The sequence below is a fragment of the Sceloporus undulatus genome, chromosome 4, assembly GCF_019175285.1.
Source record: "Sceloporus undulatus isolate JIND9_A2432 ecotype Alabama chromosome 4, SceUnd_v1.1, whole genome shotgun sequence".
NCBI classification, from domain to species: Eukaryota; Metazoa; Chordata; class Lepidosauria; order Squamata; family Phrynosomatidae; genus Sceloporus; species Sceloporus undulatus.
In genome coordinates this window covers 11,476,254-11,501,202 of record NC_056525.1, presented here as the reverse complement: position 1 = coordinate 11,501,202, position 24,949 = coordinate 11,476,254, and the positions used below count along the sequence as shown (strand labels likewise).

The 24,949-nt window shown below is 40.2% G+C and overlaps 1 protein-coding gene across 1 annotated transcript in view; it reads left to right on the top strand.

Moving 5' to 3' along the window:
• The first annotated feature begins 871 nt into the window (after positions 1-871).
• Positions 872-24,949, top strand: part of COL9A3 (collagen type IX alpha 3 chain) — an 82,047-nt gene continuing 57,969 nt past the window's right edge. Inside the window, exons 1-5 of the mRNA XM_042465059.1 lie at positions 872-1,438; positions 4,526-4,594; positions 16,172-16,207; positions 18,172-18,243; positions 20,541-20,594. Coding sequence (XP_042320993.1) covers positions 1,373-1,438; positions 4,526-4,594; positions 16,172-16,207; positions 18,172-18,243; positions 20,541-20,594 — 297 coding nt within the window. The 5' untranslated portion in view covers positions 872-1,372. The remainder of the gene's footprint in view (positions 1,439-4,525; positions 4,595-16,171; positions 16,208-18,171; positions 18,244-20,540; positions 20,595-24,949) is intronic.

The window sequence follows — 24,949 nt, the reverse complement described above, 5'->3', positions numbered from 1 at the left end:
TCTCAAAAGCTTTGGTGCACCCCCCTGAAGTATGTAATAGCAATGAATTCTGAGTCCCTTCCCAAATGTCAAATCCCTGGTTTCCATAGAGAGGAGTCATGACGATTAAAGTTGTCTCAAGTTCATATTAGTGTGTAGTGCAGACATCTCTCAGTATATTAATTGATCTGTTATAGGTACAGCTGGTATCAGTCCCATTCTTGGTGGACCACTATAATCACAGCAGCTTAACTATGTATCATTGGATGCGTAAGTTAAATTTGTCTGTGAGTGGTACTGAAGGAAAATCTGGACTTTTCTGAGAGAACCATCTTGGGTAAACAGTCAGTAAATCATATCCAGGGCTAGCTGTTTTTGCCACATAGCAAAGTACAATAACATCAAACCCACAAAATAACAATACCTTGCTTGGACCAACCAAAATGCACAAATGTTGCAAGCTCTACTGGCTCCACAAGGCAAAAAGGATATCCCCATATCCCATCTTAACTTAAAACAACAACTTGACAAAATGCACACCTGTGACTTAACATCCTCATTTTTCTTCCTCCAGTATTATTTTTAACATCTTTGCCTGATGACTTGGAGAGCCAGCATCACATAGTAGGTTCAGTGTTAGAGTACAACTCGAGATCAGGGTTCAGTTCCCAGCTCGGCCATGAAACCCACTGAGTGGCCTTGGGCAAGTCACATACTCTCACCCTCAGGGGAAGGCAATGACAAACCTGTGAACAAATCTTCCCCAGAAAACCCCACAATCAGTTTGCCTTAGGGTTGCCATAAATCGGAAACGAAGATGCACACACACTGCCCAATGAAGAAGCCAGTGGAGCTTCAAAAGCTTGCAACATGTCTTTTGTCCATTTTGGTTGCCCCCCCCCCCCAAAAAAAAAAGGTATCACTATTGTGCAGATCTTGCAACATGTATTTTGTGCATTTTAGTTGGCCCGATAAAAGCATAATTATTTTCTGGATGTTGTTGTAGTCAATAAATCAGTAAAGTCAAGCAGCCTTGTTCTTTGCCTGTGGGCCCCCTTTCCCTGCTGCCCTCTGGCTGGAACACAGCAGGCTTAAAAAAAAAAAAGAAAGCCTTAAGCTGTGACTGTATGCCTGTTTTCCTGACTGTGTCCAGCCCTCTTCCACCTCCCCTTTCTCAGTCGCCTGCTTCTTTTTTCCATCTGAGTTTTGCCCTGTGTGTGTGCTGGCTGGTGCATCTCCTTGTCAAACCAGGAGACCCAGGTTGCTCTGGAAGTGGAGGAGATCTAGGAGTGGACATTTGAGAAGCAAAGAACAGGGTCATTGGACCAGGAGAAGGAAGGAGGAGAATTTTCTGCATTCTTTCATTAATGAGAAGCATTAGCTTGTAATAACTATGGCCAGATTTGCAGCTCTCGGATTCCTATTTCTTTTTCATCTTTTGGCTACCTCCTCAGCTCAGGTAAGGTTTTTTTTTTCCTTTTTAATTCTGCCTTTCCGAAGCTGGGGAACTCTGGAACATTTAATGGTTTGCACTAGCTCCATCTTCTAGAGTGAGCATCCGCATCCCTCAAAAAAGAAAGTATCACTCTTAAGTTTTGTACATAGGGAGATCTTGTAGCACCTTTGAGACTAACCAAAAGAAAGAAGTTGGCAGCATGAGCTTTCATAGATTTGTTTGTTTGTTTGTTTCAAGGATTTATATCTCAATTTTCTCCCACAATGAGATTCAATATTCATTCCTCAAATGCACCTGCAGAAGTAGACAAGTTACGAAAGCTCATGCTGCCAACTTCTTTCAGTTATTGTCAATGGAGATTATCACATGTGAAAAAAGGACAGGAGCGAAGCAGATCATTCTCATCCTTATCCCATACTTACTGCACGATTGCATGAAGATTATCACACATGTTGCGCTTATCCTGTCTTTATCCCATCAATGAAGTGGGATTGTTCCATCATTTTTCATTAACGGAAACAGTTAATGAAAAGTGACGTGACAATTCCACTTCATTGACAGGATAATGATGAGATAAGTGCAACATCATCTGATAATCTTCACTCAAGTGTGTGATAAGGACTTCGCTCCTGTCTTTTTTCACGTGATAATCTCCAAAGGCACTACAAGATCTCTCTACATAGTAATTCTACAGACTAGCATGGCTATATCTTTGAATTCTTGTGTAAAGGTATGAGATGGTACTCTTACATGCACAATTCCTTAGGGGGAAATTCCCACTGAAACTAACAGGAGTTGCTTTCAGGGAAAACATGGAAGGGCTTGGGCTGTAAAACTGGATACTTGAAGAAGCAATTAATCCGCATGATTCACCAAGTGGTACCCACAGATTAGTTGGTATGGACTCTTCTAAGATTTGCTCTTTCTTCTAAGATGTGTTCATGGGCCAGCTAATGATCCTAAAAATCTTTAGGAGTTGTGATTACAAAACTAGCTGGAAGTTTTGCTAAACTATAATGTAGGCACTTTTGGATATATTTAGATGGCAGACTGTTAACTGACAGACCATGACACCAAATAATTTCAAGTATTTTGCCCCTCAGATGGGATGGGGGGATTTCCTTGCAACAAAAGTTCTGTGTTTTGTATGGAAGCATTCGGTTTCACAATGAACAAAACTGCTAATGTTCCACATTTTTGGCCTCTACCTTGGTTGGTCCCCTCAACCCAGCTGGTCAAGTCTGCCTACTCTGAACTCACATTTCAGAGGAATATAGCCTTTTGTCAAATTGTGCACACACACCCCAACACACACACACACCATGAAATTTCTATTTCTGAAGAGCACCCTGCAAGGACTGTTCATGACCAACTAATGGAGAAATTACAGGGATCCTTTTCTTTCTAAAGTTAGCAAAAGAAGCTTTCCACAGACAGGTTCAGGAATCTGGAGTCGCCCCTTTCTCGGCCGTGAGCAAACCTTCCTGCACAATGAAACCTTTGTGGCTCAAGGGTTGGTTGCAAGTTACACTCTCTCTGGGGCTCTCTTTCCTCCACATAGAAAAACATTTATAGCATTTTCCCTACCTTAAAGCAAAAACACCAAACACTGCAGGCATTCAGAGAGCAGATCCAGCCTCTGTGTAGAATTCAGTGCAACTCACAGGGGATGAATAGCTTACTCTTTCTTTTCTCCTAGTTTTATGGATAGGATAATTTGTACATTATTGAAACTAGGTGTGCTCCCTCCCTGCCACCCACTCCCCCAACACTTCATTAGAAGGTAGTTATTAAGAGTCTACCATCTGTAAAACAGAAAAATCCAAGGACAGTTTAAAATGTGCAATTAAAATAATTGGAGTTTAAGTAAGTTAAAACTTTTTTTCTACATTGCAAACTCTGTTCTGTTCAACAAAGCAAGGAGGTCCATGACCCATTTATCAAGACTGAAGAAAAGTTAAAAAAAAAAAAAAAGCTTCCATGTCTGCAAAGCAACTGAACCCAAAATTAAAAAGTTTATGGATGGGCAGGCAATGATAACAGACAATTATAAAAGTCAGGGGCCAAGAAATCATTTGAGGGCTCCTGGAGGATAGAGCGTTGAGTTGCATTGGAGAGACTTGGGTTCAAATTCCCACTCAGCTGTGAATGGTAACGTATGATCTTGAGTAAGGGACTATGCCTCGCAACCCAATCAACTTCTAATTTTGTGAGATCGGACAGAATGGGATAAGCTGTGTATGTCACTCTTGAGTTTAGTGGAAAGTACAATAAATTCTAGCGGGTTGGACAGCATGAGGAATGGATTTTCTCATTCCTGAGAAAAAGATGAGGGCACTGAATGAAAAGCTTGGATTGAAAAGGTGATTTCTACTTCCAAAATGAATCTTCCCCTCCAAAGAACCAGAAGCAAATCACTAGACAGAAACCAATCTGGTTGCAATAAATTGTAACAAAGACTGGATGTTACGTTCCCCTTAGAATATAGATTCTTAATCCAGTGTCCACAGAAAGGTCTGTGGATAGATTTCAGTGATTTCATCAACTTGGACGTGGAAACAATTACATCTTTAGTTTCACTATCCTCTCTAATTGAAATTTAGCATTTTCTACATTTGTGAATGTAACAACCCATTGTGGTATTAGAAATGCCTATGACTTTGCCACCAAGAGAAACCCCAGATATTTTCATATCACATCACAACTGTTGCAGATATCTCAAAATATCACCTTAAACTCATCAGAACAGAACATAGAACAGAGGTCGAAAGTTATTTTGACGGGTCTGTGCTGTCCAAAAAGTAACCTTTTCAAGCTCTGACGTAGGGCTCCTTTGGCGACTGCTCCAGATCAGGGTATCTGAAGGCTTTTCTTGTTTCTGAAGCATCTGGTCTATTTTCATATGCTTTCTCTGAAGCCATGCATCTGAAGAAGTAGGCTCAAGTCTATGAAAGCTCATGCTACCAACTTCTTTTTTTCAGTTAGTCTCAAAGGTGCTACAAGATCCCTTTGCATACTGATTCTCCACATTAATATGGCTATGCCTTTGAATTCTGAAGCCAGACTTCACTTTTCATCTTTGCTTCTCAGAGACCAGGACTAAGAGGCCCCGTTGGACCACGAGGACCCCCAGGAGCACCTGGCAAGGATGGCATAGATGTAAGTATTGGGCAGCCTGCGATTGGGCCATGGTAGAGGATAGAAGGAAGGTGGAGCTTTGGCCAGGCGGTCTAACAGTATCCCTTAGAACTGCTAGTGGCGGTTGAAATGTGAAGACATGCAAATTATTACAGAGAACCTGAGTCTTTAATGTTTGCTTTTTGGGGAAATCTCACGCATTCTTTCCTCCATCACTGAACACACAGTTATTTTCAAACATACCTTCTGACCGAGGCTTCTTCCTTGGGGGTGCGGGGGGGGGTGTGACCACAATGTCTATGATGGCTTTCCCCACTCAGTTTCAAGCACTGGGATAAGGCAGTGCATTACAAATCATTACTGGGATGGTTTTCCAAGTGTGCACCTTTTTGAAACTGGCTTTACATTTTGACCAACCCAATTTTGGATTTTTAGACATTAGGCGATATGAAGATCTGATTTTGTAATTTTTAAAAAAATTTTGTGCCTTGGTTTCTAAAATTTCACAATCATTTTTATGGATAATCAATGATAAGATAATGACATTTCAAATGTGGAAAAAAACCTGAATGCTTTATAACTGGCTGAATGTTTCAATGGGATTTTGAAAAGGATGAAGTTTATTATAGTTGTCAGGAGATGAGGGGAGTTAGGATGAAAGATGAGTCTGACAATATTAATGGAGTCAGACTATCAGTCAGTGAAAGTATGCACAAAATGAGTATTGAAGTTAGGAACATAAGTAAGAGATGTGAGTTAAAGTACATGTCAGTCAGGATTTAGATGTATTAAGTAAGTTGACTTTGTTGTTATGTTCCATGTCTGTTTAATAAATCATTTCTGTATTATACACTTGTGTCTCTGAGAATACTACTTAAGGGATATGGGAAAGCTTGAATTTAGACACTTGGCATCAGTGGTGGCAGCAGTTATTTGAGAGTGGTGGTATCCAGTGGGGAGATTTGAAGAATAAAGTCTTACACAGGAACCATAAGGGCATCTAGAAGTTCCTCATGCTTGTTGCTATAGTAGGGGACAGGAGGAAGCCCTCACATTGGTGGGGATAAGTAAAGATTGTCATATGGATCCTGAGCTGAGACCAGCTATTTCTCTATGGTCTGATTTGTGATCCCCTCCTTCCCTCCTGAAATGAATAAGAAATTACTACTGTACAGTTTCTGTTATTACACTGAGCCCTTGGTATCTGTTGCTGTTTGGTTCCAGGATCCCCCATGGATACCAAAATCTGTCAAGTCCCATTAAATTCAATGGCATAGTAAAATAATGTCTTTAATAGAAAATGGGAAAAATCAGTGTTTGCTTTTGGAATTTACAGTCGGCCCTTCTTATACACGGATTTTTTATACACGGATTCAAGCATACACGGTTTGAAAATGTTCCAAAAAAGTATAAATTTACCTTGATTTTCCATTTTTTATAAGGGACACCATTTTGCTATGTCATTATATTTAATGGGACTTGAGCATACACGGATTTTGTTATACACGGGGGATCTTGGAACCAAACCCCAGCGTATAACAAGGGTCCACTGTATATACTTTTTGAATATTTTCAAGCCATGGATGGTTGATCTGTGCATAAGAAATCCGTGGATACAGAGGGCCAAGTGTATGTTGCCTAAGACAAGGGTGGGTGAAAGATACCGAGCATGTTCTCCTTTATTGCCCGTTTTATAGGGATGTCCGTAACCAACTGATCTATCCGATCATAAACAAATTCCCAGGTAATACCGATCTATTTTACTTAAGCCTCCTTCTGGATAGTCATGACCCTAGTATGATCCATAAGGTGGCCAAATTCTGCTACATTGTGTGTAAAGTCCGCCCTCAATTGGTAAATTAAATTTTTACTGCTGCATAGATGATTTGACCCGGCATTATTGTAACTGTAATTGTTTAAGTACTATTCATGCCCAGGTATGTACAATGTATATTTTAAATTATACTGATGCTGTTTTTCTTTTCTTTTTCTTTTTTATACTGGTCAAAGACCGAATAAACTATATTACATATTACATTACATTACATATGAATGGTGGATGGAGTACTGGAATGTGATATTCCTGCCTTTGTCCCTCAGTGACCGCCATTAAAACTGAATTTGTCACCTTGTCACCATAACCACACGATTTGCATTTCTATGGTCCTACCTGGCCATAGGTTCACTCCATGCATCTGAGAAAGTAGATCTTTCCACAGAACCTTATGCTACAACTTCTTTTGCAGTTAATCTTAAAGGTGTTTCAAAATCCTTGTGCAAACTGATATTCCAGACAAACATGGCTATGTCTCTAGTTACTTGGAATTAGTCTCTTTCCTTATAACAAAAGTATATCTCTGTAATATTACATACAATTGCAACATGATGTAGGATAACATTTCTCTTTCTTTGGTACAACTATACCTTCTGCATTACCTTTGGAGTTATAGGGTTGTGGCCTTACTAAATTTGGGAGGAACAATATCACATCATGGTTCAAGTGCTGGCTCATGCTTCATCTCTCAAAAGAGATAATTTAACCTTTCTACCCCATTGCTCCAAAAGAAGATCAAACTTCCTATGATTTTGCCTTTTGCAGAAGCAAGATTAAAGTATGTGTATGGGAAGGGGTGAAGATTCCCTTTTAGTGTCTTTTAGCAGTTCATCCTATGCCAATTTACCCAAGAAAAAGCTCAGTTGAACTGAATGGTACCTATATGTACTCATGGAAAAGTTTCTGTAATTCCTTGCATCAGATTCAGAAAAGTGTCCATAATTCTTTGCATGAAATCTACTTTAACAGACGACAGCCACATCACATAGAGCCCTGGTGGCGCAATGGCTAAATGTCTGTACTGCAGCCACTCACTCAAAAAAATAAGGTTGCGAGTTCAATCCCAGTGAAAGGGCTCAAGCTGGACTCAGGCTTGCATCCATCCGAGGACGTTGCTAAAATGAGTCCCCAGATAGTTGGGGGCAATTAGCTTACACTTTGTAAACCACTTAGGGAGTGCTTAAGTGCTCTGATAAGCGGTATAGAAATGTACTTGCTATCACGTAAAGGAGGTTTGTTCCATTGCCAATCAAAGCACAAGGAGGACAACGTTTCCAACTCCCTATTTATTATTTATTTCATTTCTTTGCCACCTCTCTCCCAGAAAGGGACCCAAAGTGGCTCACAAATGAAACTATTTAAGAACTTTACAATAGATAGTTTTTAAAAAAACAAACTCCACTAGCTAAAAACAGTATGGCACAGACTCTGTATAAAACCATCTCTGACAGATTATATATTAAAAGCCTGCTTGAATAAAAACATCTTTGCCTGCTGGCGAAAGGAAAATAGGATGGAGGCCAGCTTAGCCTCCTGTGGAAGGGAGTTTCAGAGGGTGGGAGCAGCCACCAAGAAGGCTGTCTCTCATGTCCTTTCCAAGCGAGCTTGTGATGGTGGTGGGACCAGGTAAAGTCTTCCCATGAAGATCTTAGGACACTTGCATGTTCCTATGGGAAAATACAGTCTTTCAGATAGTCTGGGCCTAAGCCACTTTGAATTGTGCCCAGAAATGAACAGGTAGACAGTGTTCCAACAAGGGAGTTATATACTCCCTATAACTTGCCCCAGTCAGCATTCTGTCTGCCACGTTTTGAATGCATTGCAGTTTCTGAACAGCTTCCAAAGGCAGCACCACATATTACAGTAGTCCAAATGGGATATAACCAAGGCATGTCACCATAGCCAGATTTGACATCTCAAGAAACAAGCACAGCTGGTGCACAATTTTTAGCTGTGCAAATGCACTCTTGACAACTGATGGAACGTGGGCATCCAGGCTCAAAGTGGAGTCCTAGCAGCAAGTAAGGCTGTAATGAGGAATTAGGACAGGGTTCCTGCTTCTGGTTGTTGCAGCTTCACTCGCTGGTTGGAAAATCTGACAGATCCATTTCCTTGGGCTGGATCCCTGCAGTTCAACCCTTCGGAGCCTTCCACTTGTTTCCTACACAATCCTTTCCTAGCTGGGGTACTTGGGCCTCAGGTTGACCCCTTAAATGTGCACCTGTGGCTGTGTTGCTGTTGTGGTTTCACATTGATATGCATGGCCTGATAAGGCTATCAGGCTTGCCAGGGACAGTTCTTAAAAATAATAACAATACATATAGCATTATTGAAGCTCAATAGGACAATATATGAATGCAGTCTGCCCTTTCTTTACACGGGGGATCCTTTCCAGACTCCCCCACGTAAAGCAAATTCCGCCTATGCTTGAGCTCCCATTTAAATGAATGGGGCTTGTGCATGTGGTGGTATGGCGGTGCACGCATGTACGCACTACAGACACACACACCATTATTCCTTATGGGACGCACCACCCCTTCTCCCAGCACAGCTTTCAGCGTATGCTGAAAGCCACAAAAAGCGCGCCCTCTGGGTGCATCTACGTGGGTGCACTGTATTCCATTCTATTATGCTCCTCACAACTGGAGTCTCTTCTCCCATCTGACTGGCTATCCTGTATCTCTCCAATCCAGACTTTGTCTCTATCAGATTCAACCCTTTTCTCTTTCAAAATCCATATCGACTCTTGCTCAAAGCCTAACCATTTCCCTCTGTCATCTTTTCCTTGTCTTCTCCCTATCTGGCATCCCTCTGGGTAAATCTACACTGTAGAAATCATGCAGTTTGACAGCACTTTAACTGCAATGGCCTCATCCTACAATATTCTGGGATTTGTAGTTTGATGAGGCAACTGCACACTTTGGCAGAAAAGGCTAAAGACCTTGTAAAACTACAGATTCCATAGGATGGAATCCTGCATCACTTAAAGAGATGTCAAACTGAATTATTTCTACAGTGTAGATGCACTCTCGGCCCTGTTTTGTTGCAGTTCTTTTCACCCACAGCCCCATTCTGAGCCTTCCTGAGCCATGCTTGGCTTCCCACAAGCCAAGTCAGCTCAGGGCCTCCTTCATAAATGGGGCTAGAAATGGCATCTTCTTTGCATGTTGGCTGGCAGCTAAACTGACATCCTTTGGTTGATGCTGTTTCTGGCTGCTATGGTGGGACTGAGGGGGCATTTATGATTATGGCAGCAGTTTCACAATTGTGTCTATGTAGACTTAGTGAATATAGAGAGGTTCTGAATCCGTAATGCTAGGTCACACATCTGTAACTGCAGTACAAAATTCCAGCCTATATTTTCTTGCATGCTTGCATTTATCTACAAATGTTCTTGGCAGTATCCAGGACAGAAAAATTGCAAATCTGAGTAGTAGTTTGCTATTCTATGTGGTCTCTCTTACACCTGTGATACTTAAAGTGATGGTTCCTGAACCATTAACACTCCCTCATTGCAGTATCAGTCTCTGGCAAATTTCAAGGAAAAAAAGAAACAATTGTAGGCTGCTGCCAAACTGCAGAATTAATGCAATTTGACACTGCTTTACCTGTCATGGCTCCATTCCTGTGGAATCATAGGATTTGTAGTTTGTTGTGGCACCAAAGCTCTCTGACAGAAATGGCTAAATATCTCACAAAGCTCCAAATCCCAGGATTCCGTAGCATTAGGCCAAGGCAGTTAAAACGGTGTCAAACTGCATTAATTCGGCAGTGTAGATGGTGCCGTGTTAATGAGCTCAAAAATGGTATCCTTCCCTGGCTCACCAGTCCCCCACATTAGATAGTTTGAGAAACATAACACAACAGAACAGTTACCTCCAAAGAGCCAAAACTTTCTCCATAGCTATTTCCTCCCTGTAGAATTTCTCCCAACTGATGTGAGACTGATAAAATATTGCCTAGCTCTGGGGCATTGAGTTCAATATGCAGTTCTTAACAAGAAGGTATTTTGTTGCTGGGAAGTACTAGTGGGAACTCATTCTCTGTGATCAAATTTATGTTGAAACCTTCCTGTGTTTTATGCTTGCTACATCCAGTTATAAACCATGTTCAAGGTTCAGAATGCATTAGCTTTGTTATTTGTTCCTCTCATTTTTACACAATGGTGCATTTATTGTGGTGCTTTCTTCCTGTCAGAAAACATGATATATACTTTCAAAGAGAAATGGTACTTTTGCGGGGAGGAAAAAACCTGGATTCTGTGTAGTTATGGTGGAAGAATTGCTCTTCCCATGAAATTTTTCTGCAGACCCCAAATTTATACCATTGCAGAGTGAGACTCTGAAATTGTTACATTATTATTATTTATTATTATTAACCTTTATTTATGAAGCGCTGTAAATTTACACAGCGCTGTACATGCAATCTTTTTAGTTAGACGGTTCCCTGCCCTCAGGCTTACAATCTAAAAAAGACATGATACAGAAGGAGAAGGGAGTGGTGACGAGAAAGGGTAAGAGGTCCAGCAGTTCCTCTCAACCTCCGAGGCCTGGACCAAGGCAGATGGACTGGAGGGAGGGCAAGGCTTCATAATGGATGGTTAATCATTATCCAGGGAAAATACATAATCACAAGTAGGATAATACATATACAGTACATAGGAATACAGGAAATGGATCGATAAACAGCCAACAACAGAACATCAGATAGTAAGCGACAATTATGCGATGCCAGGGAAGGCTTGTCTGAATAGGATGGTTTTCAGCTCCGTTTTGAAGCTGGTTAAAGAAGTGATGGCTCTTGCTTGTGGAGGAAGAAGGTTCCAGGAGTGAGGGGCAGCAAGTGAAAAGGGGCGAATCCGGGATGGGGCAGAGGAAATCCTGGGCTGAGACAGCAGACCTTGACTACCAGAACGGAGGGCCCTGGTGGGAAGGTGAGGAGAAAGAAGGTCTGATAAGTAAGGAGGGGCCAGTCCATGGAGGGCTTTGAATGTCGACAGCAGGAGCTTATACTGAATGCGGAAAGGGAGAGGGAGCCAGTGAAGGGATGCCAACACAGGAGAGATGTGGTCAGAGCGGTGGGTGGAAGTGATAATGCGTGCAGCTGAATGCTGGACAGAGATTAAAGGACGGAGGTGAGAAAAAGGAAGCCCAGCCAGGAGGACATTACAGTAATCCAGTCGTGAGATCACTAGGGCATGGACCAGGATCTTGGCAGTAGAGGCAGTGAGATATGGTCGGATTTTGGCAATATTGTACAAAAGGAATCTACAAGCCTTGGCTGTGGTCTGGATCTGAGGGATACACGACAGAGAAGAGTCAAAGATAAAGCCAAGACTGCGGGCTTGCTGGACTGGTTGAATGGAAATGTTGTCCACAGAGACAGAAAAGGAGTGTTGAAGGTTGGGCTTAGGAGGAAAGACAAGAAGCTCCGTCTTGGACATGTTGAGCTTCAAACGCTTATGAACTCTTATATATACTGTGTCTTCAGTATCTGTTCTGAGCAGAAGAATGTTAGAAGAAATCCCAATCAACCATCACATATTTAGAAACACTTGTATGGTGATCCACTTTTCAAGATATTTATTCAGACAGGTGATTCCAGATATTTTTATGCTGGGGTGGTAATGACTGTAATGAAACCCAGATTACTTTTAGATCAGGGTGGGCAAAGGTGGAAGACTACCAAGGTACACCAGCCCTTCAGGGGTAGGATGACCAGACATCCTCCTTTTCCAGGACATGGCCTACATTTCAACCATCTGTCCAGGAGGAATTTCAATATGTCCTCCATTTTGAGCATGACTTAGAAGCATTGATTTATATTTGTGTTTTTAGCTTTTATTTTGTAATGTCTCACATTTTTCTTGAATGTCCTACATTTTGTGGTGTGTTGCCCTCCTCTGCAGTTAGGACATCCGGTCTCCCTGTCCAGACCTCTTCCTGCAAATAATAATACAGTGGTACCCCGGGTTACGAAATTAATTCGTTCCGCGGTTAATTTCGTAACCCGAAATACCTTCGTAAGCCGAATTCCCATAGGCGCTAATGGAAAAATAGCTCTCTGCTGCCCTCCGGTGGCGGAAAATAGCGCCGCGGTTTTTTCGTAACCCGAAGAAACCTTCGTAAGCCGAAGCAATAAATCCCTATGGGATTTTTTCGTATCCCGAAAAATTCGTAACCCGGCGCATTCGTATCCCGGGGTACCACTGTAATAATAATAATAATAATAATAATAATTCTCAAAAATGTTCCCAGACACCATTTAGGGGAAATGGGTGGCAGTCCTACAATCTTTTTGGGATATTTTGTGCCTGGAAAATACTTTTTTAAAATAACAACAGGCAATGAGCAGAAGTCACTCACACCTCCTAAAAGGGCATGTGTCAATTTTGGGGCACAAAAATTTAAAAATTTTGCAAAACCTTTTTTTAGCACTAGTGGTCCCAGGGGGGCTCCTGTGGTAGAAAGGTCCTTCATGTACCCTAGAGGGCATTTTGAAGAGGAAAAAATGACTCCTTGGTGGGTCTTGGGAGTCCACAAAAATAAGCCTTTGGGCACCATGCTGCCTGTGAGCTGCACTTTGCCTTCTCTTGCTTTAGCTCTTCTGTGTCAGGTGGCAGCAGAGAGTCTAGGGATCTCACCTACCCAATTTTTTACTCCAATGGTTTCTGGCAAGGTGTAACCTGCCATTTCTGCAAAACTAGGGGCTCATTCCCACTTACATTTAAACTGGTGTGCAATTTGCCTTCCAAAAGGTCTGTTGTTTCCACTATGAAAGCTGATCTTTTCATTATCCCCTTGTAGTTGCTTCTTTTTTGGTATGCTTGTCGTCTCCACTAGTTTGTACCACTTCAAAATGCATGTCAATCATCTGTGCGTCATCAGTGACATAAGCGGCAGCCTAAACAGCCTGGCTTGGGAACTATATGTTTTTCAAAATAAATTGATAGAAGATTTGATTAATTGGTTTTCAAGTACCGTATATACTCGACTATAAGTCGACTTCATGTATAAGTCAAGGGCAAGTTATGGGGCTGAAATAATGGATTTTAATATGACCCATGGATAATCTGAGAGTAAAACTTAAGGGCATATAGCAAAGGATCTGAAGGATGAAGCAGAGCAAAACAATGTCAAAGAACTTACAAAATTCCAGCAGACATAGCCCTTTGTGTTCACTCTTAAGGCTGGATGGATGAGAGAGTAGAGGGGACTGGTGTTTCCAGGAAAGATTATACTCTTGCCTTTTACCAGGGGATAGTTCCTTCTTTTAAATAAGAATTAAGATACAGTATTTATGTTGACCCATGGAAATGTTGACTGAGGTTTTTTGCGTCAATTTTTTGACCTAATTTTCTAGACTTATACATGAGTATATACAGTACTTGCTTCACTGATTGCAAGCAGTTGAAAAATCAATGAATCAAATCTTCTATCAAATTTATTTTTAAATAAATTTTAAAAAAAAATTTTAAATCATGTGCCCATAGCTCACACCACAAGCACAAAGGCAGGGCTGAGGGGGGAGAAATTGTGGATCTACCAAAAACTGAGGAGGGATCGTAAATACCTCTCTGCCATTAATCCCTCTCCTCCTGAATGATGTGATTCAGATCTGTCGTTCCCACTTGTTGAACACACTTCAGAATCGATTATTTTCAAAAGAACTGCCAAAGAACTAGTGTCAGGAAAAACCGGGGGGGGGGGTTGCATTTGCCTTGCTTTATCATGACAGAAATAGATTAAAGTACAATTGGAACCAGTTTCAAATGGGAATGACGGTCATATAAACTGATCAGCGATTCATTTTAAATCATAGTGGGAACGTGCCCCATAAGTGACATTCTGGTAACTAATGCTTTTTCCAAGTTGACATTGGAGATTCTTTGTGCGCAGTATATAGCCTAAATGAGAGACAGTGGGACGTTTCCCCTTGATTTTTTCTTGCTAGTTATTCCCAGGATAATTCATCTTCAATCGTAATGTGTGTGAAAATCTTCACTGTGATTGTGCAAATATTGCTGGATAATGCTTGTTTAAACCTCCGATTTTTCCCACGCATGATAAAGTAAAATGGTGTCCCGTCTATAAAATGGCAAAATCAAAGTTTTTGGAATTTCTATCTTTTGGGAATATTTTCAAGCCATGGATGATTAAATCTGAGGATAAAAAAAAAATCCGTGGATATGCAGCGCTGACTGTACAAAGCTCAGGAGGTACATTGAACTTCTTGTTCAATGGTGAGAAAACTAGCAAGCAGTTTTAAGCAAAGAAGGAATATCTCCATGAATGTTCTCATTAGTAAAACTTGGCAGCTATAGTTTCAGGAAAACCCGGCATGCACCGTATCAAACAGCATGCTTCCTGCTTTGCTGTTGCTTTTGCAAACAGAAATACTTTATCACTCAGGTTCAAGGAATGGAGTAGAAATCTTAAAAAACAAAGAAAACAAAAATCTAGTGCATTTGACATTATTTAACAAGATAATTGCTTAGCTCCTAAGGACTATGTTGTCAATCAGATGAGAAGTAATTTAGTTCTGACTTGAAGAATTATAATGTGTCTATGACTTTGTTTTAAGCCTTTAAAAAAACCAGAACTTTTGTTTGGAGTTGGATTAGACTTCTAGGGAACTATTTAATTGTTATGGAAAGGAATTTGGTTTGGGAGTTATGAACTGCAGTTAATTAGTGGGCAATGGTTATGATTTTGGTTTGTTTAGAGTCATTTAATTAATAATATATATAGGATTGTCCCATTTTAGGATGGGAAAATTTTGAAATTCTCAGTTTTTGAGAGACCATAGGGACATATCCTATAATGGGGTAATCAGAACTCAGATATTGAATTTCTAACATTCAAATTTAATACTCATTTTTAAGATGTTGTATGTTGCAGTTTAGAACACCGTGGCATGCTTGTTTCCCCTCTTTTTAAAATCATAATTTTTGCTTCCATTGAGAATTATATGAAGCTATCCAATAGCAGAATTCTGACATCCAAGCTCAGAGAATGTCTTGTAAATCTCACAGTTTTGCTAGAGCTGAGCTTATGAGAGATCAGAGCTGGCTAAATGACTTTAAACCCAGGAACAAACGCCTGTTTTTTAAACATTGTTTTCATTTATTTTTATTTATTATTATTATTATTATTATTATTATTATTTATTTCATTTATTTTTAAAGATCTGATTACAGTATTATTACCTGTACTGTTTTCTAACCCTCTTACTGGAACAAAAATTACTCCTTGAACTTAACATGTTTAACTTTAACTGTTTATTGGCAATTGTTCATTGTTACACCAGTGTCCAGTGTCAGTTGCTTCTTTTTAATCACTTTATGTTATAGTGAAAGAAATGCAATTCAGAAATAAATCTTTCAATTAACATAAAGTTCAACCAAAAGAACTGGTTTTAGAAGTGCACTTTTAAAAGAATAATTATTATTTAATTTTGCTACTTAGTTTTCTCTTTTAGTCTTATATTGGTGTAATTCAACACATTAATGCAAAAACAAACAAAAAACTGATTTAATCCAAAAGAGAAAGAAAGAAAGAAAGAAAGAAAGAAAGAAAGAAAGAAGGTTTAAGCAAACAAACAAAAAATGGGTTGGACGGGTAACTTTTTCCCAGCCTTGTAAGAAATCATTCAAGCTTATGAGAAATTATCAGGTGTTTTATTCATGGAAGAAGGATCAATTGTGTAGGTAAGCTGTAGAGTTCCATTAATATTAATTCTGTTACCTTTCGTCACATATTTAGGGAGAGCCCGGCCCACCTGGCTTGCCTGGTCCACCGGTAAGTACTTATCTCATTCATTTTGTTCATGAAGACTCTGACAAGGAGCATATATAAACTACAATTATTGTAGTTTGGTCCCTCTAGAACTGTCATAGCTGTATCTAGGGATCTGTAGTTTGGTTGGATGCTTAGAATTTTCTGCTAGAGAGCTCTAGCATTATAGTTCAGGAGAGTGGACTAGAGCTCTCCAGCAGTTAATCCTGAGTACATCACCAAAAGACACATCCCAGGGTTACGAAAATCCCAAAACAAAACCCAGAACAGTTACAGTGGTATCAGGCTGTATATAGTGTGTGTTGAGGGATGTGAGAAATAAAAGTGCATCTCACAAGTGGAGTATTTAGTATTTGCAAGCTGAAAGTGAGCAGCAACCAGCCTCACATCACCACCCCATACACATAGGGTCTAACAGAGGATAGAAAAATCAGGTTTAGTCTTCTTTGTAAAAACAAATTAAGTAGGTATTGTTTTTGTTGTGTTCCTTTAAGTTATTTCTGATTTAGGGCAACCCTAAGGTGATACTATCACAGGGTTTTCTTAGCAAGTTTCTTTTTGGGGGGGGGGGGGTGCCATTTGCATCCTCCGGGGGTGAAACAGTGGTGACTTGCCCAAGGCCACCCAATGGGTTTATATGGCAGAGCTAGAATTGAAACCCTGATCTCCAGTTGTCCAACGCTCAAACCATTATGCCATGCTATATATATATATATATGGTGGGATGCTCTGCAAACATGTGCTCTTTTCAAATATGGAGGAGAGAAAAAAATTGCAGACTGTAAAATAGGAAATGAACTGATTAACTGCAAACTAACTGATGAAGAAAGAGAAAGGATGTGTCTAAAACCATCAGTGACATGTATGCATGCTATGTCTGAACTCTTAAGAGAAAAATGGAGTCAAAGCAATTCAGGGATCAAGGTTCGATTCTCTGATCAGCCATGGGTACCCACTGGGGGAATCTCGGGCAAGTCACACACTCTCAGCCCCAGAAAACCCCATGATAGGTTCACCTCAGGGTTGCCATAAGTCAGAAATAACTTGATGGCATGCAACAAAAACAACAAATTCTGCCTTTCATGCTGTGGAGAAAGTAGCATAAGAAAATATTAATTTTGTAGTGGTTTGAGTAACTCAAGAGACCAGGGTTTGATTCCAGCTTGGCCATGAAACCCACTGGGTGACCTTGGCCAAGTTGCATGCTCTCAGCCTCAAGGGAAGTCAATGACAAACTTTCTTTGAACAACGCTTGCCAAGAAAACCCCATGATGGGTTCTCTTTAGGGTGGTCATAAGTTAGAAACAACTTTGAAGGCACAGTACAACAACAATTCCTTATCATCATACTGTTTTTGTTCATTGCTGTCCAGTTGTGATTTACAAACACTCCTGCCTAGGTCTTGCAGACTCGGAGCTGTGGATTTCTTGACTGAAGTTGCATCCACACTGCAGAAATAATCCAGTTTGACACCACTTTAACTGTCATGGCTCAGTGCTATGGCATTGGGCAAACTGTAATTTTGGGAACCTTCTCTGACAGAGAGCTCTCGTGCTACAACAAACTACAGTTCCCAGAATTCCATAGCATTGAACCATGACAGTTAAAATGGGTATCAAACTGGATTATTTTTGCAGTGTGGATGCAGCCAGAGTCAGTGGCCCAGTAATGTGGTCTTTCTCCTTTCCTACTGCCTCCCACTTTTCCACACATTGCCATCTTTTCTCATTAGTCATGTTATCTCATGATATGTCCAAAGTAAGATAGCCTTACTTTGGCCATTCTGTCTTATAGGGAGAGTTCAGGTCTGATCTGCACTAGAACCCATTTGTTTGCCTTTTTTGGCAGTCCAGGGCACCCCTAAACCCCTAAACCCCTTGAGCAACATATTTCAAATTAGTTATATCATTATGTTTTATCTCTGTAATTGTTATGTCAACAGTATTTGCCTATTATTTTGGTTTCAGGGACCAAAGGGGGCACCAGGAAAAGCTGGGAAACCAGGGGATCCAGGTTTACCTGGACTTCCAGGAGTGGATGTAAGTATAAAAAGTCCCTTCCTCATCCCTCTGCCATTTGCAAAAGTGGTTCTCAGAGAACTTTGATAGCATATTGATGCTGTGTTCCAGTGGGAAAGCTAAAAAAATAAAATAAAATATATCGTGGGGGAGAGATAGGGAGATCCATACGATGGTAATACACATGCTGATAACCTCAGGGCTGGACTTCTGCAATGTGCTATACATTGGGCTATCTCTGTACCAAGTTCAGAAACTTCACTTAGTTCAAAACATGGCAGCCAGAGTGATTAATGAGACGTCCAGAATTGATCATATTACACCAAACTGGCTTAGTTTCTGGGCAAAGTGCAAATTGTTGCTTATTAACCTTAAAGCCCTACACGGTTTAGGTCCAAATTACCTACAGGATTGCCTCCTCCCATATAATCCACTGCATACACTCAAGTCCCCTGGCAGACATTTACTCTGGTCAGCCATGACTAGGTTGGCAACCATCAGCTGGAGAACTTTTTCTTCAGCCACCCCTAAACTGTGGAATGACCTGCCAGAGGAGATTTAATTTAAAACAGCATTGAAGACCAGTTTATTCCAGCAGGCTTGTCCAGATGATTTTTAAATTGTGAATTTAGATAGTGAATTTCAAATGTAGATTGTTTTAAAATGTGTATGTCTTATTTGTCCTTTTAAATCGCTGCATGTTTTAATTAATGTGTTTTAATTGTTCATTGTTGCTTTGTTGTTGTTCCTTGCCTCAATCCATGGGAGGAGGCAGGAAATAATAGATATGATGATAGTGATGGCAATGATGACCCAGACTTTGGAAAGCTTACTGTTTTGATCATGCTGTTGTGGGGGGGGGGGGGGATTCTGTGAGTTGTAGTCCAAACAAATAATGGTTCTAGGCTCTATGCATTGTCCTGGTCAAAGCAGTGAAGCAGCTCTGCTGAAGAGTCGAATGAGAAGGTGGGCTCAGCTGCAGGTCTGAACTAAAGAAGCTGTCCAAGGGTGCATCTATACTACTTTAACTGCTATGGCTCCATTTTACAGAATCCCGGGATTTGTAGTTTGATGAAGCACCAGCACTGTTTGACAGTGAAGGCTAAATACCTTGTAAAGCTACAAATCCTAGTATTCCATAGGATGGTTACAGCACTTAAAGTAGCACCAAACTGCATTATTTCTACAGAGGCATTCACACTTACATTTTTATATTGAGGAGATCCAGATCTCCAAGGTGATGCAACACCGGATCGATGTTCTCACTACAAGGGCATCAGTTTTACATCCCAAAATCTCTCTGAGACAATTTAAACCACCTTCCCGTTCACACTAGCACCCACTGGAGAGGAAATGGTGGTGGCGCCATTTCCTGAACCAATGCCACGCATCCTGGACCAATTCAGTAGCATACTCACACTACCAAAGATCCAGATTGCTCTGGCACACTAAAAATGATGCAGTAAGGGACCTGTAAAACACACTGCATTAAGTTAGAGAGCTACAGCTGAGGAAGATTTTGGGCTCCGTCCTGGGAGGCCCATTGGCAGCTGGTGGCATCCATCTTGGTGAGACAATACATTTGCTTAGGACCAAGCTTGAAAAAAGCAATCCAAGGTGCTGAACCAATTTAGGATTCAGATTCAGCCCTTTGAATAGCGTCTTTAAATACTGGACTTAAACTCAGAGCAGACCCACAGACCCAGAGACCTCCAGTTGTCATTGGAGAAACCATTATTGCCTGTTCATCAGCCTGGACTGAAGATCACCTTGAGGAAATATATATCACCTTCAGTAGATGTGAAATCCACTGGGTGACCTTGGGCAAGTCATACTCTCTCAACCTCAGGGGAAGGCAATGACAAACCTCCTCTGAACAAATTGTGCCAAGAAAACTCCATGATAAGCCCACCTTGGGGTCGCCATAAGTTGGAAATGACTTGAAGATACACAATAACAACAACAACAATTATGAAACTCCTAGAGACCTGCCACACTGCAGAAATAAAGCAGTTTCACACCACTTTGTTGTGGCACCATCCTGTGGAATCCTGGAATTTGTAGTTTGGTGAGGTATTCAGGTTAGTCTGTCAGTGAACTCTGGTGACTCACCAAACTACAAATCCCCAGATTCTGGAAGATAGAATCATGTCAGTTAAAATGATGTCAGACTGTTTTATTTCTACAGTGTGGATGCACCCCTAGTTTGAGTTCTTGCTCCAATTGTGAATGCAAAGGTCCTTTTAAAAACTTCCTTTAGATGGTAATAATTCTTATAATGCATCTAAGGTTTTTCTAATCCTTCTTTCCATTTTCAGGGATTAACAGGAACTGATGGCCCACCTGGGCCAGTTGGACCACCAGGAGACAGAGTAAGTACCAGGATTTTAAAACCTGGGAGGGCAGAAGGGATCAGGGGAATAACCTAGAATCATCATAGAAAGGGATTTGGGAGTCATTGCGGGGTACACACTGACAGAAAGAGGCACCTCCCCACAATTCAAGAGAGATATTGACAATCAAGTGTGTTCAGAGGATGTCCATTGTCCATCTAATCCACTTTTATGTGTCTATGTTCAAAAAAAAATTTCTACATGAAAACATTTCTAGGACATAGTAAATTTCATGGCTGGGAGAAAGAAGACCTTAGAAGCATTTCCTCTTGGATTAAAACTTCCAGAACCCCCTAATCAACATAACCATGGACGTTCTGGCTAGCAGATTCTGGAACTTGTAGTATAAAAAGTACTTTCTTGAATCTTATTATTTATTTGTATTTGTTTATGTGATTTGATTTGTACCCTGCCTTGCTCATACTTGGGACTCAGAGCTCCCCTAGTTGTTGTTTTTTATGTGGAGGCATTGGGTTTTGTATTTTCTGAAAAAAATAAATAAATTAGTGGAACTTTCCATCATGTATACTCTCAGATGAAGTGGTGCAAGTTGCATCTGCACTACAGACTAATACAGCTTGACACAGCTTTAACTGCCACACCTCAACATGATAGAATTCTGGGATTTATCATTTTGGAAGATAGTAAGCCTTCCTTACCCGAGAGCTTTGTTGCCACAACAAACTACAGATCCCAGGATTCCATAGGATGGAGGCATGAGAGTTAAAGCACTGTCAAACTGCCTTTATTCTGCAATGTGGCAGCAGCCATAGTCTACCTGCAAGTTTATAATCACAAAGCGAATGTAGACCTAATTAAAAAAATTAATTTTCACCAAAGGAGCCCAGGGTAACATACTTGAAATTTTACCCATTTTACCTGTTTTAAATCTTCACACCTATTTTATTTTCATAAAGACTCAGAAAGGTAGCATATTCAAGGCATTCAAGAAATCTGCATGGCTGAAGATAGATTTAAATCTAGCTCTGTCATGGTCAAGGAAAGTCTAAATACTGTACACCAAAGACACCTGAACCCATCTGACTTTGGAAGGTAAACAAGATTAGGGTTGATTAATAATATGATACAAGGATTGCCAAGGAATACCAGGTGAACACACATTTGTTGAAGATCAACACTACACTGTTAGTGTATTTATGAATGTTGTTACAATAGGCCCTTGGTATTCACTGGGGTTTGGTTCCATGACCTCTCTTGGATACAGTAGTGAAATGATGTCCCTTATATAAAACAGCAAAGCCAAGGTTTACTTTTTGGAATTTATATATTTTAAAAATATATTTTCAAACTGTGGATGGTTGAATCCTTGGATAAAGAATCCTACTGTGTTTTGTCGACAGCATGAGGAATGTAGCTTCAGAAAACATAAACTGCTGTCACAAGAAGAGTGAATGGTTTTAGTTGTTGAGGTTCAGTCTAGCCTTAAGAGCGTCCATTGGCTTTTGTGTTTCCACCCAACAAAGTTATAGCAGTTTTAGGCTGTTTAAACTGCCATGGCTTCATCCTATAGAATTCTAGTAGTTTAGGGAGGGTTAGGATTCTCTGCTAGAGACCTCTAGTTCGTTATTCTGAGCCAACTGAGAATTCTAAGTCAGCAAACTACAAATTCCATGATGCTATAGAATGAAGCCATGACACTTAAATGGTATTAGACTGCTATAACTGTATAATGTAGTTAGAGCCCTGGCTTTCAGCTTTCTCTGATAAGGCATTTTCATACAGAAAGAGAGAGAATCCCCTAATCTTCTGCATATTAAGGGATGTAGCTCAGCAGTCTATGAGACTTCTGTGCTTGATTTCTTGTAAGAATTGTCAGCTGTGTTTGGGAATGTTCCCTTTCTTCTACCAAGAGCCATTGTGAACAAGAACAATATGAATAATTTCTTAACCAACAGGGCTGTAGCTATTTTATGATCTATGAGAAAGTAGACCAAGGGAAAAAGAAAGTGGATAATTATGAAAAATAAAAATAAAAAAAATTGTGAAGCTGGCAACTGTAAATAAAGTTGATCTTTATAGGATTATAGCATGTTCTTAAGAGCAGGGGATTAATTAGGCTTTAGAGCGCTCAGAATCTGTCCATTTGATTAAAGGATTGTCTTTAAATGTAATAGAAAACACAAACATTTCTAATCTGGTTTGGCATGCAGAGTACCAGGGTTCCTTCTTTTTGATCGCCAAATAAAACAAGCTGCTGTTTAGATCTTTTCTAGAATGAAGACATCCTTCTAAACTCTTGATAAGGTTTCCTATGCATTCCCCAAAATCCAAAAGGGTTCCTATTAGAATATCTTTAGGAACTATAATGAAAGTATTTTGCAATTGTAACCTCAAAGTGGCGTCTCTTTGGAAGAACTGATGTCCTCAGCCATATGAGAAAATCCCACAGAGGAAGGGAAGGAAGCAGCTAATTTGTTATTTGCTGCTATCCCATAGAGCCAAAGTACTCCATCCATGAGTATGAAAGCAGTTCTGGATAGGTGTATTGGTGGGAAGGGGGCTTGGTAATTTTATCCCAATCCAAGGCTGTATCTACACTGCAGAATTAATGCAGTTTAACACCATTTTAATTACCATGGCTCAGCAATATGGAATTCTGGGATTTGTAGTTTTGTGAGGCATTTACTCTGTCAGAAAGCACTTGTATCATGACAAACTACAAATCACAGGGTTCCATAGAATGGAGCCATGACAGTTAAAGCGGCGTCAAGCTGCATAATTCTGCAGTGTGGCAGCAGCCCAGATGTACCGTAACTGCTTCCATGTCAGTTGAACAGTGAATCTATTTGCAGGGTTTTCTTTGGCAAGGAATACTTGGATATGTTTTGCCATGCCGTTCCATTAAAATATAGCCTACATCACCTGGCAATCCTTGGGGGGTTCCCATTCAAACACTAACCAGGCCTGACCCTGTTTAGCTTCCAAGATCAGATGGGACCCAGTGCCTTCTACTGATCCCATAATGAAAGCAGTCAAATGGTCAAATTATACAATACATCCATGCATGTATCATTTGATAGAATAAAGTTCCTTCCTTCCTTCCTTCCTTCCTTCTGTTTGCTTTAGACTGTAAATGCACACATCCCTGATCCCAGGTACGGACCAGAGGCAAGATTTAAATCTTCATCACAGCACTTGTGTGCAGTGTTAAAAGAAGAAACCAGTTGATTTTCTAATTTTTCTTTTCTTTTTCAATTCTTACACGTGGGCAGTGGGAGAATTTTTAAATAAATAAATGATGGAATAGGTTAACCCTCACCCACCTGCCCACACTAGCCATGACCTGTATGGGATCCATGCATGCTTGCTCTAGAGCAAATAAAAGGATGCATAGCTGCAAGGTGCATGTTTAGAATGTGTCTTGAGCCTCAGTGAGCACTTAGTAAAGTCTTGTTGATTTTAATGGGTCTACTGCTTGTCATATGACTACTGCTGGATCTAGCTTATTATATTCTCTAGATCTGTTGTTGTTGTGTGCCTTCAGGTCATTTCTTGACTTATGGCAACTCTAAAGTGAACCTATGCATGATGTTTTGTGGAGAATAAGAAGAGGCCCTACCCCAAGTCCCCTTCAGTCTAAAACTGGTTCTGTTCCCTACATTAGCCAATATAATAATAATGTGGGAAGGGGAAAATTTACAAAACACAGTAGGAGAGCTATTTAGCTCATCTTCTGTCCATTGATTCCCACCCACAAAGCCATTTGGACCATTTAACCCCCTTTCCAACATGCAAATGAATTTCCCCAGCTTGCATACTTATTGCATCTGAGCTGTATGTGTCTGATGGCAATGAATTTGCAACACCAAGGTAACTTCTTCCTTTCCCCCTTTTACTTTGTCCATTTCCCTCCTCTATTGATTCTCAGATACCTTGGTAACTGGATTACTTTGAATCAGATAATTCGTTTTGGCACCTGCTTGTCATCTCTGCCCCTGGCATCAATCTGAACGCAACAAAGGCATTAAAAGAATGCATCTGCCTCTTTCCTGACTCTAAAGCCTTTAATTAGGCAAAATCTAGCAGACTCTGACAGCAGTTGAAGTCTGTAGTCCAATTTAAGAACATGACTCTGAGCTGCAAAGAAAATCTGAGATCTGAGAATATGATTAAGGTGGAAAGTAAAGCTGCCCAAGCTACAATATACGAAACAGAAAATATAGCTGCATCATAAATGTGTACATTTACAGCACTATAGAAATAATAATAATAATAATAATAATAATAATAATAATAATAATAATAATAATAATAATAATAAAGCCAAAAAAAGTATATACTACAAAAGTTTAAAATAATTCAATAGATAATCT